The sequence below is a fragment of the Salvia miltiorrhiza genome, chromosome 3 (genome assembly GCF_028751815.1).
Source record: "Salvia miltiorrhiza cultivar Shanhuang (shh) chromosome 3, IMPLAD_Smil_shh, whole genome shotgun sequence".
In the NCBI taxonomy this organism is placed as follows: Eukaryota; Viridiplantae; Streptophyta; class Magnoliopsida; order Lamiales; family Lamiaceae; genus Salvia; species Salvia miltiorrhiza.
The window spans coordinates 8,777,654-8,795,545 of record NC_080389.1 but is presented as its reverse complement, the minus strand read 5'-3'; the positions used below and the strand labels follow the sequence as shown (position 1 = coordinate 8,795,545).

The window sequence follows — 17,892 nt, the reverse complement described above, 5'->3', positions numbered from 1 at the left end:
TAGTACTTTTGTGCTTTATTTTATTTTAACATTTTGTTATATCACCGACTAAATTACTGAATTCTCATTCGTGACTTTGGTCACGTTTTTTAGATATCTTGTTGTGGCAAAAAGAAGATGTGTGCTTTCAAAGAAGGTTACTGATGAGCTTTCTTTGTTTTTTCTTTTTTGGGGGCTCATTTGTATCGGTTGCACACTTACCTTTAGTTTATTGGTTCTATGCTTTTGCTTCAAAGTATGGTGCATGGTAATTTTAATTCTTCTATAATGCATGTTGTGAGCCGTGTTATCACACCTGCCATGTATTTCTCAATTCTTTGTTGGTTATATTTGTTTTGGTGTGAATTTAATATTGAATCTCTATTCAAATGTCGTACACGGCCATGTGACAACTTCAAAACGTTTACGTTTTAGTTTACCTCATCCATCTGTTATGGCTATGCCAAATATTTTCGGCCGTGAGTGTTCACCTGCTCTGACTACTTGGCCGAGAAGCATGAGATGTTCATAATTATATTTGTTGTGTGTATAGATTTGCACAATTCAATTTATCATTATGTGAGATTCCTTTGTGAGTGGTGTTGCTATTAATATTTTTATTAACTGTAGTTTGTAATTTTCAAATAAGACAGTGATAAAAAGAAAGATGTGTATTGTTGCTGTTGACACTGGCGGGTGTTCCAATCTCATAGATGGGTTGCATGATCTAGGTTGCCGTTACATGAATGTGCTAGCACTTGTTGCGAAATATGGACTCCGAGGTATTTTTCTCACAATGACTTGTAATCCAAAGTGAGTGGAAATTCAAAGTTGATCATTTCCTATTGAAAACAGGCATAGTAGAGTTGATTAGCATGCAAGAGTTTTCAGAGCAAAAATTGAGTACTTGAAAAAGGAAATTGTAAAAGACTCGTTGTTTTGGGTGGTTGCTGCTTATTTTTATGTGGTCAAATTTCAGAAAAGAGGACATCCACATGTTCATTGCATTGGTTTCTGAGCAAAATAAAGGTGAGTGTAAGGTGAATATTCTACATGAAACAACGATGTTAATAATTGAATGACGTCATCAACGATATAGGATAGTATGCAAATACATTATTGTTTGTCATCATCATTATTATTATTATTATTATTATTATTATTATTATTATTATTATTATTATTATTATTATTATTATTACTTTTCAAACAAAATAGTCCAACAAACACCAACACTCAAACCAAGGGGTGGTGTAACAATCAAGCGAAGAATATTGGACTCATAAAGTGAAAAATTCGATGAGACTTTGAGGTAACTTTTGTATGTACTTGTACAATTCTATCTATGACTTTTGGTCTTTTACAACATGTCGATGATATTTTATTAACATTTTGAGGTTGTCTTTTGTGTGTACATTGTATATGCCTCAATGTAGCTTCTGATTGAGTGCACTGTGTGTATATATGATGCATAATGTCTTAAAAATATTTAAGTAGTTTGTATATAAAATGTACTTGTGGATTGCTGCAATTTTTATGAGTTAGTGACTTATAGAAATTCTCTTACAAGTCATAGTATAATATGGCTGCACTTGGAAATGATTTGACTAGCATCATTATTAATCTTAGATTTCACGGAGCAATTATAGAAACACCGCGTCCTACGCGGTGTGAAATTTCTAGTAATTACATAAAAGAGCTGCCACAGTCGTTAGGGTGCTTGAAAGAGCTTGAGGTTCTTGATATAGCTCAAAACTTTATGGTAGAGGTGCCAGATATTATATGGGAAATGCGTAGGCTTCACCACCTCTACATGTCTGATGTGATTTTCCGGAAGCCTTTGAAGATAGACACGCTACAGTTTCTGGAGACCTTAACCTACGTCTCGGTTGATAATTGGACGTATGAGCTCTCAAGCTTAAAAAAGTTGATTTATCTTGAGAAATTGGGCATAGAAGAATTGGATGGAAACTCAGATGTAAGCGAGCTCTTTGTGTCATTGGCTATGTTGGAGCGTCTTAAACACCTAATCTTAAGAGGGCATCGTTTCAGAAGCATGCCTTGTTTGGATGAGCTTAGTATTCTACAGAGGCTCGAAACACTGAAATTGGATGGACTCCTTACCAGGTTACCAACTAATCTCCCTTTAAATATTAAATCATTGACGTTGATTGATAGCTGTCTTGATGAAGACCCCTTGCCACTACTGGGAAAGTTACCCAATCTAGAGCACCTCAAATTGCGGAATGCATACACTGGTCAACAAATGGTGATATTGCACGACGACTTCCCTCGTCTAAAAGTCTTGTGCATCGAAGAGTTGTGGAATTTGAGAAACATACAAGTTGGAGAAAGTGCAATGCATTGGCTCAATAAATTAGAAATCCACGCTTGTCCAAATCTGGATACCCTCCCGGAAGAGATTGTGTCGGTGCTTTTTTTCAAGGAGTTAAAGGTGGTGACAACCAAAAGCATTGCAACAAAGATCAAGAATTCGGACTTAATCCAAAATAGTGGTCATGAATATCAATCCATCAGCTCGCACAATTGCCTACATTATTGTTATGTACATTTCGCTTGTTGGTATTAATTTGGATCGTTTCTAGCTAGCTAGATTTTCTTCCTTGCTGGTTGTGTGTTTGTAAAAATGATACTTAGTTGCGATGTGATTTCTTCATATCTTGCTTGGGTGCGACCTGATCACTTTCTATTTGGATGGCTAGTGTCCTCTGTTTTTCCCTTGAGGTTGGGAGATATTGAATTCAAGTTTAATTTTTGTACATTGCATATCAATCTATACCTATTATAAAAGAGCCTAGTTTTACCTATTATAAAAGTGTCTAGTTTTACAAAATTAAAACATGCATGTAATGTCTCTATTTTTAAATCTATTTTAAAGGCAATGATGTACTCCCTCCGTCCCACGAATCTTGACACGTTTGGTTTCGGCACGGGAATTAAGGAGTTGTCGATTAGTGTTTTAAGTGTGTAGTTAATAAAGTATAAAAGTGATAAAGTAGGAGAGAGAAAATAATAAAAGTGATAAAACAGGAGAGATAATGTAATAATTATTATCTTATTTGGAGATGTGTCAAGATTCGTGGGACAGCCCAAAAAGAAAAACGTGTCAAGATTCGTGAGACGGAGGGAGTATTATTATTAGAGGCAAATCTTTTTATAGCCATGTTTCATAAATATATAAGTTAGATAGCCCTACTTTTCAATACACAAGTTACATAACCCTTTTTTGCTGAAAATACTATTATACCCTTCCTTTTTCTTTCCACAAAATAGAAATTCAAATAATCTCTTCCTCTCTCTCTCTTTCTCAAAATTGAAATTGACAGCCATAGCTCGTCGAAAAAAAATTCGATCGCCCAACTCCGTCATCCGACCCGTCGCCGCCGTCGAAGCGCAGCCACGCTTCGCGTTGTCGCTCCGTCGTCGTCGAAGCTCAGCTCACGTGCAAACGCCCCCGTCAACATCCGCTGCAGAAGCCCCCCTTTTCGCCGCCAAACTAGGGCTCAAAGTCCAGCCCTTGTCGTTCAACCCGTCGCCGACCTTTGTCCGCCGCTGAAGCCCCATTCTCCGCCGCCGAACTAGGGCTTAAAGCCCAGCCCCTGCTGCTGCAATCCGCCGCCCAGCTGTTGTCTGTCGCGAGTACACGATGGGGTACTCGATCGATCGTGATCGAGTACTCCATCGAGTACACGATCGTGTACTCGATGTACTCCATCGAGTACACGATCGAGTACTCGCCAGAAATTATTCTCTTCTCTTTTTTTCTTCGCTAAATATGTGTTTTGTAATGTGTATGTTATTGCAATTTGTAATGTTGGATTTCATTGCGTAACTATATGCATTGACTTGAGTGCGTGGAAGGTTGGCTATAATATTTGATGATTGGATAATAATTTAGTTTATTATTATATTTGATGGTTCGATTATAATTTGCACAAGCGTATAATTTGTTAATAATTAAATGCAACATAATTTTGATTATAAATCTCGAGAAAATAAGTAAAATTGAAAATTGTGCAAGATGTACACCGAGTACTCGATCGTGTACTCGATGGTGCCATCGAGTACACTGAGTACTCGATGGTTCCATCGAGTACACCACCGAGTAATGAAAAATAATAATATTTTTTTGAATTAATTAACAAATAAAATGTTACGCCGTTTGTACTATAAACAATGAAAAAAATCATTATTTGATACGGTACTCGGTAGTCCATCGAGTAGACCGATTAATCGATGGTGCTACCGAGTACACGATGACCGACTACTCGATGACGTTCTCCATCCAGTACTTCATCGAGTAGTGAAGAATAATGATCGACATAACACTTCATATCATTAAAAATAACAAGAGAAATAGCAAAATTGAAGATTGTTTTTCACTACTTGATGGAGTACTCGATCGAGTAGTGATGAACAATGATGATTTTTTAATCAATTATTGTGATTTCAACCCACGTTTCTTGTTTGTAACGTTAACGAAATAATATTTGACTATTATATAACACGGTGTGTGATAATCATTGTCGAAAATCCATGTTTCAATTGAACACGTGACACATATTCTAAGTTTGAAAATAAAAGTCCACAATATGTCTTATGAAGTAGATATACTACATTTCAATCATTTACTCTATTGCAATAGTTAAATATACTTAATATGTTTAATTTACATTGGATTTAACATAAGTACGTTACTTAAGATCGACAGAATGCTTCATATTATTAAAAATAAATAGAAAATAGCAAAATTGAAGATTGTTCTTCACTACTCGATGGAGTACTCGATGGCGTTCACCATCGAGTAGTGAAGAACAATGATGATTTTTTTGTTTTATCAATTATTGTGATTTCAACTCACGTTTCTTATTTGTTACGTCTATAAGAGTATATTTGACTATTATATAACACGAGGTGTGATAATCATTGTCAGTATTACATGTTTCAATTGAACACGTGACACATATTTTGAATTTCAAAATAAAAGTCCACACTATCTCTTATGTAGTAGATATACTACACTTCAATCATTTACTCAAGTGTAATAGCTAAATACACTTAATATGTTTATTTTTCGTTGAATTTAGCATAAACATGTTATTTAAGACCAACGGAACGCTTCGTATCATTAAAAATCTCGAGAAAAATAGCAAAATTAAAGATTGTTCTTCACTACTCGATGGAGTACTCAGTGGTGTTCACCATCGAGTAGTGAAGAACAATGATGGTTTTTTTCAATTATTATGATTTCAATCCACGTTTCTTGTTTGTAACATCAATGTGGATATATTTGGCTATTATAAAACATGATAAATGATAATCATTAATATCGGTATTACATGTTTCATTTGAACATGTGACACATAATTTGATTTTCAAAATAAAAGTCCACACTATCTCTTATGTAGTAGATATACTACACTTCAATCATTTACTCAAGTTAAATAGCTAAATACACTTAATATGTTTATTTTCATGGAATTTAGCATAAACACGTTACTTAAGATCAACGGAACGCTTCATATCATTACAAATATCGAAAAAAGAGTAAAATTAAGATTGTTCTTCACTACTCGATGACGTTCACTATCGAGTAGTGAAGAACATTGATGGTTTTTTTCAATTATTGAGATTTCAATCCAGGTTTCTTGTTTGTAACATCAACGTGAATATATTTGGCAATTATAAAATACAATAGATGATAATCATTGTCGGTATTACATGTTTCATTTGAGCATGTGACACATATTTTGATTTTCAAAATAAAAGTCCACACTATCTCTTATGTAGTATATATACTACATTTCAATTCATTTTTCATTGAATTTTGCACAATCACGTTATTGAAGATTGTTCTTCACAACACGACGGAGTACTCGATGGTATTCACAATCGAGTACACCATCGAGTAGTGAAGAACAATGATGATTTTCTTTCAATTATTGTGCTTTCAATCCACGTTCCTTGTTTGTAACATCAACGGGAGTGTATTTGGTTATTATAAAATACGATCGATGATAATTATTATCGTTATTACATGTTTCATTTCAACATGTGACACATCTTTTGATTTTTAAAATAAAAGTCCACACTATCTCTTATGTAGTATATATACACACTTCAATCATTACTCAAGTGCAATAGCTAAGTACACTGAATATGTTCATTTTTCATTAAATTTAGCACAAACACGTTATTTAAGACCGGCGAAACGCTTCATATAATGACAAATCTCGAGAAAATGAGCAAAATTGAAGACTGTTCTTCACTACACGATGGAGTACTCGATGATGAACGTCATCGAGTAGTGAAGAACAATGATGGTTTTCTTTCAATTATTTTGATTTAAGTCCATGTTGCTTGTTTGTAACACCAACGAGAGTGTATTTGGCTATTATAAAACACGGTGGATGATAATTATTATCGGTATTACATTTTTCATTTCAACATGTGACACATGTGACAAAATTGGAGATTGTTCTTCACTACTCGATGGAGTACTCGATGGTCAACACCATCGAGTACTGAAAAACAATGATGATTTTTTTCAGTTATTATTGTGATTATAAAATATGTTATATATTTTTTTCACTAAGATTAAAGATTGTTCGTTTTTTAAGTATTGTCATTATAAAACATGTAATTATTAATTAATTATACACTTATTTTACATGTAATTATTAACTATTATACGCTTGTGCTAATTTTGATCGCACCATTAAATATGATAATCATATAAAATTATCATCCAATCATCAAATATTATAATCCACCACAAATCAATTCAAATTAAAATCAAAATAGTTTAGTTTTCAAACAAAACGTATAGTTATATAACTCAATCTTCCAGTCATTCTTGACTATGCGTATAGATACTCAATGACATCCACCAATATTGCAAAATACATATTTAGCACCAACTTCCCAAAAACAATAATAAAAAAAGAGAAGAGAAAAAAAAATCTGACGAGTACTCGATGGAATACTCGATCGAGTACTCGATCGACGATCGAGTACTCAATCGAGTACTGGACGCGAGGGTTTGAACAATGCGATTAGAGCTTGGGACGCGTGGGTTGGAGCTTGAGACGTGATTCTAAGGTAGAGAGAAAGAGAGATGTGATTTGGAGAGATTTGAGACATGATTCTAGGCTAGAGAGAGAGAGAGAGGCGTGATTCATTGGTTTGGCAGCCATGGCAGCCATGGTAGAGCTCGAAAATCAGCCATGGCAGCCATGGCCAATTTTAGAGGAAACAGTGGGGGCGAACGACGACGGGCCGGCGGCAGCGGGGGCGGACGGCGACGGGCCGGCGGCAGCATGGGTGGATTGCGGCGAGCTGACGGCAGCGGGGGCGGATGGCAACAGGCCGCCGGCGGATGGCGGCAATGTGAAGAAGAAACATGAAGAAGAAAAGAAATGTGAATAAAAATAATATATAAAATGTAAAAATAAAAATATAAAAAATGTGGTATAAAATGTAAAATTTAAATAAATATAAATATGAAATAAAAATATAAAAAATCAAAGGGTATTATAGTCTTTTAAGCTTAAAATGGTTGTTTAACTTATGTATTATAAAGTGGGGCTATAAAACTTATGTTTTTATGGGAAATGGTTATATGTGATAATTCCCACTTATTATTATTATTATTATACAAGAATCTCACACTAATCACAATTCTAAATAAGTTCAAATTCTTCAAAATGACTACAACTTTCTTCTTTCTTCTCTCTTCCATTTTTCCTTTTCATTGGCAAAATCATTGACCAGTAACTACTCAGGGGCGATTCTATGTGCTTCAGGCCATAAAAGTTGAATCTGGCAAAGTGGTATGTATTCTCAATTTTTATCAAATGAAATCTTTGTGGTTATGTAGCAAATAGACTTGGTTGCAAATCTCGAAGCTAGCATGTAGTTTGTTACTAGAATGTTTCGCTCAAAATCCCAAATTAATTTTGAATTATTATTAAAGAGATGAGAGAGATTGTGGATATTGTGACGGATAAGAAATTGTAAGAGGGGAGAAGCCTCAATTTTTGGGTTGTCGACATGGCTGAAGATTCCCTCGACTTTTCCAAATGAAGCCTAACCTACAATATGAGCTATGAGTCCATCCATAGTTGGATCAGAGAGATCAAGAAATGCATGCTTAAATTAGGAGATGAGATCATCAGAAAATGTTGATGACGAAGAAGATGACATGCCCAAATAAATGCACTTGAAGTCTTTCTTGAAAGTCCTTCCACGTGAATGTATGTATTATCATCTTTCTGTTTATGATCTAGATCTAGTCGTGCTGCGCTACGCATATAGTGTCATTTTACACGTAGTGTTAGTATCATTTCAATATAGTATTAGTATCATTTTTGAAATAGTATCATTGTAAAACAAAATAATGTTAGTGTTAGTGTCATTTAAAAAAAAATGAATTATAGGATAATCCAACTGGATCAAGATTCGGATCAAATACAACCCAGGTATACAAGAGACCACCTAAAAAAATAGGATGGGTTAATTGGTTCAAAATACAAGTATTTTTCGGGCACTTCAAGTCAACCTCAACAACATATATCAACTACTATGGAGTAATTAAAGAATAATTATTGTAGACAGAATGCGAAAGCTAGTGGAAGTTGACAACAGCCTTAATTAACAATATATAACAACTATTTAAATATCTTTCAAACTTGTTTCTAATCCCTACAAATTTTATGTGTGAAACAATAAGTCAACACTTGAACTCGCTCGACTATCTTAGCTGGTGATCTTATTATTTTATTAGTGGTTGTTAAATATGCACATATTGATTGTTTGGCTTCTTCAACTGGGCATTCAATATTATTAATCACAGCTTTCTAACATTATTCTAAACGGAATTCACTATTCCGCCGCGCCGCCCCCAGCCGTTGCTCGCCACCGCTCCTTCGCTGCTCGCTTGGCGCCACCACCTCCTTCCGTCCTTGATCCGTCGTCAGCAGCGCAGGTATGTTATCTTAACTGTGGTTTACTGAATCCAATAACTGTGTTCTATTTAATTTCTTACAATGCTTGCTTATTTTCTATTGTCAAAATTAATGGAATGAGAATTAGTTGTATCATTTGAAAATATCATAAGATAATAGACTTGAGCTGAATTCTTCTATTTGTGTTTTGTCACGACCGGGCTTAACTAAGGATAGTTAATCCGGGGAATCATGACCAAGGGAGGGAATTAAGAAGCGGAAATAAAGAAAGGGATTAATTTGTAGAAGCGGATCGAAAGTTTACACTGAACCGAAAGAAAATTTTAATGTATAAAGAAGTCACTCTTTATAAACTTGAAAGGATTTCACAAGCCAAAGATGTAATTTACATATGAGAATCACAATAGAGAAGACCCATTGTGATCTTTACACAAAAAGTGTGTTCGAAGCGGAAGACTGACTGGAGAGGCATGTTAAAGACATGCGTCTCGAAATATACATTCAAACAAAACAAAAGACCGCTCGACACCATCTCATCATCGTCTCTGCTCAACCTGCACGTTTATAAATACATACAGGGCTGAGTATAAAATACTCAGTGGACACATGCCAAAGATACGTACATGCATACTGAAGCTGTAAATTATCATGCCTTTTCTCATGGCGTACAGAGGTTTTAGTAAAAAGTCTGTACCCACTAGTCATTTACTTGTACTAAAGTTCGTCTGATCAGACTATGTTCTTTTGTACTCTACCATATCTGCAATGATAACTGTGTGCCGAGAAGGTGGCCACCTTCTACGGTCACTGATCGGCCGATATGCTAAACCGGCTCACGGTCCTAGGCCGGCCGATACGCTATACCGGCTCACGGTCCTAGACCGGCCGATACGCTAAACCGGCTCACGGTCCCTTGTGTACACTAATCCTGTCTAACATCTGGATAGAACAGGACCCGAATTCGATTAACTGCTGGTGTCAGGTAGGTATCATACATAAATCTTAAAATTGATAGGCAATGATAATAGTTCACAAGATTTTATTCAACTGCAACATAATCTAAACTTTGATTTTTATATAAGAAAGCCCACCTGATCGTGGTCTGATGATTCAGGTGATTCTGAACTATGGATTCACCTTCTTTTGTATATGACCTTCAATATAAATTAACTAACTAAGTAAATAACGACAAAATAATATGAATTTAACTTAAAGAATACTTATGTGGGTCTTAAGGTAATATTCCTATTTGGAATTTATGGACTGAAGATTAACTGCTATTTGGCAAGCTTATCAACAAATGCCAACATATATTAAAGGTCCAACTATATAAATTAATCTATCATCTAATTTATAATCATAAGCTGAATTTTAAAATAACTTAGTTAACTTAAATTAACTATTAATAGATTAGAATAATACTATGTGTTTAAAAACTTTAATTAACAACTTCTAATTATTAGAGAATAATTAATAATCATTTACATATAATTATTAGATCTAACTTAAAATAATCCCGTTTAGTTAGATTAATTAGGGTCCATTCCTATAAATTAAACCATTGTTTAGTTAATTAGAGTTCATTAAAAGTGATTAAGTCCATCAGGATTTTCTGATCCAATAATATCATCTACCTAAATAAATCAAGGGCTCGGTAAATAAACTACTGGCCTGTTAAGATTACTGGCCCAAGGATTTAACTAAGCCCAATTGTAATTAACTATATTTGCATTAATGAAACAACTAATAAAATTTGGACTCCCTTTTATTCCTTTTTCTCCATTCACTCAGACACGCTCTCCGTCCCTGCATTCTCTCTATTCCTCCCTCACTGTCGTCTCTCTCTTTCTCTCCCCTGTTCTCCGGCGAGCATTGCTGGCCCTCGCCGCCTCCGGCATGGTGAGTCCTGCTCCTTCCCCTTCCTCCTTCCTTTCCTTCTATACCTTCCCCTATATCTAAATCCCCAAATTATAAAATCAAAATCCTAGGGTTTCTACCTCTCTTCATCCCCTCTGGAATTCGTCTCTCCGGCGAATCCTGCCGCCCCGCCGTCGTCTCTGTCACGCCGCCGCCTCTTCTGACTCAGGTAAGTCCCTGTCTCTCTCTCTACTTCTGTCTCTGCTCTCTCCCTCGAACTCCCTCTCTCTGCCCTCTCTCCATCTCTCGCTCTCTCTCTCTGTCCAGGGCGCGGCGGCCGCCACAAGCCACGACGGCGCTTGCAGCGCCGGTGCTCGCCGCCGCCTGCCCCGCTCCTCTCTCCCTCTAGCTCGTTCTGCCTTTCTCCTTCTCTTCCTGCTATCTGTCTCTATCTCACACTCTATCTCACTCTCTCACTCAATCTTCCTCTCCCTTTCTACTGTCAGCAGCCACCGCGGCTGCCGTGGCTCAGGCAGCGCCGATGGTCGCCGCCACCAGCCGCTCCTCCGTCGCGGTGGTTCGCGGCCTGCCGCTGCTAACCTCTCCTTTCCCTTTCTCTATCTCAATCACCAGTTCAAAATCTTATTCCAGCAAACTTCCAATCTAATTTTCTATTTCAGCTTTAACATCACAAACTAATAAATCTCTACTTGTTCTATTTCAGGAACCGAGGTTTCAAGGGATAAATCTCTACTTGTTCTATTTCAGGAACCGAGGTTTCAAGGGATTACTCAGAGTGACAGTCGTCTGCTGCTTAAGATTCAGTTTTTTATATAAGTTGTGAATCTGTTTCATTATTGATTACTGAAAAACTGGGATTGTATTACTGAATCTGAAGAGGGATTTCTGTAGCTTATTACTATTACTACTGTTTTCGCTGTTTTTGATTGCTATTCTGTATATAAAGAATCCACTGTATTGAACAAAAGAAAGACTACCTTCTTTGCTGTGAACTGTTGCGGAGATGTTTGTGTTTTGATGAATTTTTGTTTTGCTGTTTGGAATTTGCAGAATGGGGGAAAAATTGTTTCACGCTTAGTTCCCCTTTTCTTATACTGTTTTGAGTCGGTTAGGGTAAATGGCTGAGTCACAAGTTGAAATACGTGTTTCTTCATGGGACTAAGACTGTTCTAATGGAGTTTAACTGATAAATAAAGCTTGGGCCGCTAATGACATAACTTATGAGGAATTGGGCTTTGATATCAAATAAAATCATTGGCCCAACAGTAACAGTATTGACATGGGCTTCTATCTCTAACAATTTGTTAGTCCAGCTAAAAGGTTATTAGTTTCCTAAAATTACAAGTAATTATATTTATATTTCTTACTTAATCAATTAATCAATCTCATGTAGGGATTGGTTTGCTAAAATCCTCTATTTAATGAATATCTATAACAAAATCTAATATCTCAACTTAATTATGCAACAAATAGTAACATAAATAAGGTGGGACTATTACACGTTTGTTTTGAAGGATCAATAATTCTTCCCCATTATTCGATCCTTCCACGTGTTGACTCATCAATAATGAAGGTAGATATACGATTAACACTAATCTACACCTATTATAAATGTGACTTGTTTTACAAAATTTGATTTACCTATTCAAAGTTAGTAAGATTAATTTTTAAAAAAAATTGTAGGAAGAGCTTTTCGTGGACGGGCTAAAAAGGAAAATAGAAAAGTTTTCATGGACGTAGGGAGTATATATAACTGGTTGCGTTTGATCATAACGGTAACAGTGGCTTTGGTGAATTTGTAGTTTGTAATCTCTCCTGACTCTGTTTTGGTTTGTTCAAAGATATCAAATTCTATCATACTCAAAGGATTCATTTAATAATTTTATTAGAAATTTAATTTTGCTAGAATCCTTGGAATTAAAATTAATTTTGTAAAGATGCAACCTAGAAAATAAACATGAATTTTGCCATTTCCTAACTACTAAGGGAGCATTTACTTTGATGGATTGGAACTTTGGAATATCCCAAGGCCCTTGATTATTTTTATCATTTAAACTAGTTTTGCTTGATTCTTATCCCATTGAAAGGGTGAGATTGAAACAATCCTATTTTTTATGATAAAAATACTCAATCATGCATTTTATCAATTATGCAAAGGAAACGCCCCATAAAGCTGTTAAATGGCCTATTAAGCAGTTTGGTGGAAGCATAAAGATGTCGGAGGCCCTCCTCTTATTGGTGATACAGAAGCTCGACATCAATTATCGAGAGGACGAAAAAAATGAGAATATGGAAAGGGTAATCAAAGAGATGAAAGAGATTTTTGATATTGTGAGGGATAAGAAATTGGAAGAGGGGAGAACCCTAAATTTTTTAGTATCTGACCTAGTCCAAATGGCTGATGATGCCCTCCACAACTACAACATCAACATCAGATCATTTGGGTCCATTCATAGTTGGATCGGAGAGATCAAAAAGCAGATGCTTAAACTGGGAGATGATGAGTTCAACATTATATCAATATCAGAAAATGTTGATGACGACAAATATGTGGTGGGCTTGGACGAAGATTTGGAAATGCTACTTCACAAAAGAATTATCGATGAGGAAGAATACCTGTCGACTGTTCTTATCAAAGGGATGTGTGGTATTGGAAAGACTACTCTTGCGAGAGAGATATACAACCATCCAACCGTCGTTAAGCGATTCGAGCGCCGTGCTTGGGTATCTAATTCTACTCACTTCACTCTCAAAAAGCTACTTATCAAACTAATACAACAGGTGGAAGATCCTCAGAATCTCCATACATCTTCCTTGTTGGAGGAAATGGACAACCGAAGGCTCCGATATATGCTTTGCCAACACCTGCAAGGAAAGCGATATCTTATAGTTCTTGACGACGTGCCCAAACAGATGCACTTGATGTCTTTCTTGGAAGCTCTTCCACAAGAATGTATGTATGTATGATCATCTTAATTTCTGCTTATTATATATGATCTAGTCGTGTTGTGCTAACTTTAGATTTTATGTAAGCAGGGAATGGAAGTAGATTACTGCTCACAAGTCACACCACACATATCGACATAGATGTAGAGGATGAAGATGTTCATCAGATGAAACCTTTGGATTCTAAGAAGAGCTGGCAATTGTTTCTGAAAACAATAAACCATGGCAATAAAATTGACGGGTGAGCACAAATTCCCAATGAACTTGCAGCCTATGGCAAAACAAATGTTGAGAAAATGCGGCGGTCTGCCATTAGCTATAAAAGAGGTGGGAAAGCAGTTAGCAGAAAAGAAAGTCTCGGGAAGGAGTGGATGGGAACAACTTCTTGAATCGGTTGATTTTGGTTCAACATTGAAGTTATTGGAACCGTTTTATCAGAAATTGGATCCCAAACTGGAGCCATGTTTCATGTGTATGGCCTTCTTCAAGGAAAATACAACTTTGAGGGCGGAAAAGTTGACACAGATCTGGGTCGCAGGAGGAGTGGTTTCAAGATATAAATATGAATCATATTTAAACGGTTTAATCAATGAATCTGTTATTGATGTCCAGGACAAGAGCACGGAGTATCGCATGAATCATGTGCTACACATGTTGTCCATCCAAAAAGCAGAAGAGAAACTTGGTTTTGAGATCCTAAGGAACAATGGAAATAATCGACCCTCTGAGAGTCCTCGTCACCATCGTGTTACCATTTGTAGCAGAGACAAGTTCAACTACTCCACGGATCAAGATAAACATCTTGTTTCTCTCTTCTTCCATGGTGGTGGCTACTTGGACGCCAGTCCATCCTATTGGAAGAGCTTTAAACAACGACTTAAGATACTGGACTTGGAAGATTTTGGGTTGAAGATTTTACCGGAAACTATCAGCACATTGATGGAATTAAGATACTTGGGGTTGAGAAATTACTACATAAAAGAGCTTCCACAGTCGTTGGGGCGCTTGAAAAACCTCGAGGTTCTTGATATAGCTCAAAACTTTATGATGGAGGTCCCAGATATTATATGGGAAATGGATAGCCTTCACCACCTCTACTTGTCTGATGTGATTTTCAGGAAACCTTTGAAGATAGACGTGCTACAGTTTCTGGAGACCTTAACCTACGTCTCGGTTGATAATTTGACATATGAGCTCTCGAGCTTAAGAGGAGTGTATTCGTTGTGGAATTTGATGGATTTCTATGGATTTTAAAAGTCTGGGTGTATTCGTTCAAGACTTTTAAAAGTCTGCAGAAATCTGGGTGTATTCGTTCAAGACTTTTAAAAGTTCATATAAATCTGGGTGTCTTCGTTCTAGACTTTTTAAAATTCATACAAATCTAGGTGTATTCGTTATTCCATTGACTTAAAATCCGAAATGACTTTCATGGATTTCATCCAAAAAATACACACGACGAAATCCGGCCAAGAACCACGAGAATTGAAATCCATGAAGTTTTAAGCGAGCGCTGAGTTCCAGCGGCCCGCGGCCAAGAAGCCAGCGAGCGCTGGAACTCAGCAATCGTTGAAGGTTGAAGTGTCCAGCGGCCGCTGGGTGTGCGCGGGCGCTGGTCCTGAAATTCCGGTGAATGGCGATCGACCTCCTCCCTTACCTCCATCTCTACCTTCCTTCACTTTCAATTTCCTGAATTCAAGCTTGAGGAAAAAGGAGGAGCGAGCCCTAATTCTCTCGCCTGTGCTTCGATCTGCTGCCGCCGCCGCAGGAACGGCGAGCGGCGCCGCTGTCCGCGCGTCCCTCCGACGCCAACGCTTCTCCTCCCTTGAGAATGCTCCGACGAGAGCTTCTCCTTTTGCTGATGTAGGGTTTCCGGCGAGCAGGGGAAGGTCTGCCATCTCTGGAAAGCTCGCGAACGGCCGCTGCCCTCGTTGAAGAACCAGTGGGATGTCGCTACTTATTAGACACAAAATCAGATCAAAGCATGTAAGATGTTTCAGACGAATGATGCATGAAATTAATAACCCTTCTCATAATCTTTTAATAGTGCAATAATATTTCTCTTATCTCCATCCCTTCCACTAGCAGAACAGAGAAAACCTTAGTCGTGGGGAAGATGAAACCAAATCAAGAAAATTTGTCTACAGTCTCAAACAAGGCAATCTTCACAGTGCTAACAGTTACTTCTTCCAAGATGATTCCCTCATTCAACACTGCTTGATATGAGATTTAGGCTGTGATATCATGCAGCTTATATCTCATATGTGAAGCCACAGTCATGAAATATATTTCAAATTAACTAAAAAAAATTGGCATCAATCAGGTTTATGTTCACATATTTCCAACCACCTAACAATTAAGACCTCAAAAAACTGAGAGGCATCTGATGCAGAAGAGACGCAAGGTGTCACTTACCAGCTGTTTACCATGCTGTTGTCGGCCAAAAGCAGCCTACTTCCTTGAAGTTTGGCAGCAGTGCAGTGAATGATTTCCTCCTCTTATTCTTCGATTGTTGGGGTATTACTGGACTGGAGCATCTTGAAGTCTTGGCAAAGTAATTAAACCAAGTCTCCCTGCTCTCTGTGATGGTTGGTGTGAAATGGAAGAAATGAGTATCCACTCGGATTAGGCCATATTCCCAGCGCTCGCTGGAACCCAGCGGTCGTTGGGTTTCCAGCGCTCACTGGAACTCAGCGGTCGCTGGGTTTCTTCTAGCGGGCGCTGGTTCTCCGCGAGCGCTGGTTTCATGGAATTCAATTCCAAAATTATCCCGTAAAGTTTTCGAAAATCAGTGAAAATCGGGGTGAAATCCAACCACGAATTCTTTGAAAGTCGTTTGGAATCTATGTGAATTCCATGGAATTTAAATTCCATGGACTTTTTAAAGTCTGTGGAAATCCACAACGAATACACACCCCTAAATATGTCGACTTCTCTTATGAAATTGGGCATAGAGGAATTGGATGGAAACTCGGATGTAAGCAAGCTCTTTGCGTCATTGGCTGTGTTGGAGAATCTTGAACACCTAATCTTAAGAGGGTACCGTTTCAGAAGCATGCCTTGTTTGGACGAGCTTCGTATTCTACAAAGTGTCCGTACACTCGAACTGGATGGACTCCTTGCGAAGCTTCCAAGAAGTTTCCCTCGATCACTTGAATCATTGACGTTGGTTAATAGCTGTCTTGATGAAGACCCCATGCCACTACTAGGGAAGTTATCCCTAAGCTACCTCAGATTGAGGAATGCATACACTGGTCAACAAATGGTGATCTTGCACGACGGCTTCCGTCGTCTCGAAGTCCTGTGCATGGAAGAGTTATGGAATCTGAGAAATGTGCAACATGGAGAAGGTGCAATGTATTGGCTCAAGAAATTAGAAATCCATGGTTGTCCATGTCTGGTTAGCCTCCCCGAAGCGATCGGGTCGTTTGTATACTTGAAGGAGATAAAGATGGTGACAACCAAAAGCATTGCAGCAAAGATGAGGAATTCAGACTTAATCTCCAAAATAAGGATCGTGAATATCAATCCATGAGCTAGCGCAGTTCTTTTCATTATTGTTGGCGTTAATTTGGAAAGTTTCTAGCTAGGTTTTCTTGCTTTTTTACCCCTTGTTGGTTGTGTGTTTGTATATGCAAAAATTGTTACAAAAAAATAGTAACTAAATTCTACACATCAGGGTGATCAGTTTCTTCATATCTCTGTTTCTTCCTTGATGTTGGGATATATTGAATTTCATGCTTATCATTAATTGTGTTAGTGGTAAAATATAAATATATAAATTCAAACAATTTTTTATGTAAATAGATTTTTTTAATGTTAATGAAATAGTAATAAAATAAATTTAAAACATAAAAAGGGGGGAAAAATGTATGATCATATATTTCTGCTTATGATCTTTTCATGGCTTCATCTTGTTGCGCTAAATTTCCTGATGACTCAACCTTTTTGTATTGTTGTTATGTAAGCAGACAATGGAAGTAAATTGCTGCTCATCACAAGTCATGAGGCATATAAACGGGGCCGAATCAAGAGAATTGGGGGGCCGGGCCGAGGCGAAAAAAAATTGTACATATAAATTAAAATTGGGTTAAGTACCAAATAC

General features: G+C 37.2%; 2 protein-coding genes across 2 annotated transcripts; both read left to right on the top strand.

Moving 5' to 3' along the window:
* Nucleotides 1–8,710: 8,710 nt before the first annotated feature.
* On the top strand, nt 8,711–14,991 carry LOC131017386 (putative disease resistance RPP13-like protein 2). The gene is made up of 3 exons (XM_057946123.1): nt 8,711–8,986; nt 13,041–13,797; nt 13,881–14,991. The coding sequence occupies exons 2-3, from the start codon at nt 13,059–13,061 to the stop codon at nt 14,033–14,035; spliced, it is 894 nt and encodes a 297-aa protein (XP_057802106.1). The 5' UTR covers nt 8,711–8,986; nt 13,041–13,058; the 3' UTR covers nt 14,036–14,991.
* LOC131018262 (disease resistance protein RPM1-like) lies at nt 14,049–15,722 on the top strand. The gene is made up of 2 exons (XM_057946984.1): nt 14,049–15,004; nt 15,377–15,722. Exons 1-2 carry the CDS (start codon nt 14,049–14,051, stop codon nt 15,720–15,722), a joined length of 1,302 nt encoding a protein of 433 aa, XP_057802967.1.
* The last annotated feature ends 2,170 nt before the right edge of the window (nt 15,723–17,892 follow it).

What these genes read in the sequence shown, in the direction of transcription:
- LOC131017386 (XM_057946123.1), top strand. Translation starts at nt 13,059, where the DNA reads ATGTCGGAGGCCCTCCTCTTATTGGTGATACAGAAGCTCGACATCAAT. An exon ending in GGAAGCTCTTCCACAAGAAT is followed by an intron (nt 13,798 to 13,880) that starts GTATGTATGTAT and finishes TTATGTAAGCAG; the next exon opens with GGAATGGAAGTAGATTACTG.
- LOC131018262 (XM_057946984.1), top strand. Translation starts at nt 14,049, where the DNA reads ATGAACTTGCAGCCTATGGCAAAACAAATGTTGAGAAAATGCGGCGGT. An exon ending in CTCTCGAGCTTAAGAGGAGT is followed by an intron (nt 15,005 to 15,376) that starts GTATTCGTTGTG and finishes TGAAGTGTCCAG; the next exon opens with CGGCCGCTGGGTGTGCGCGG.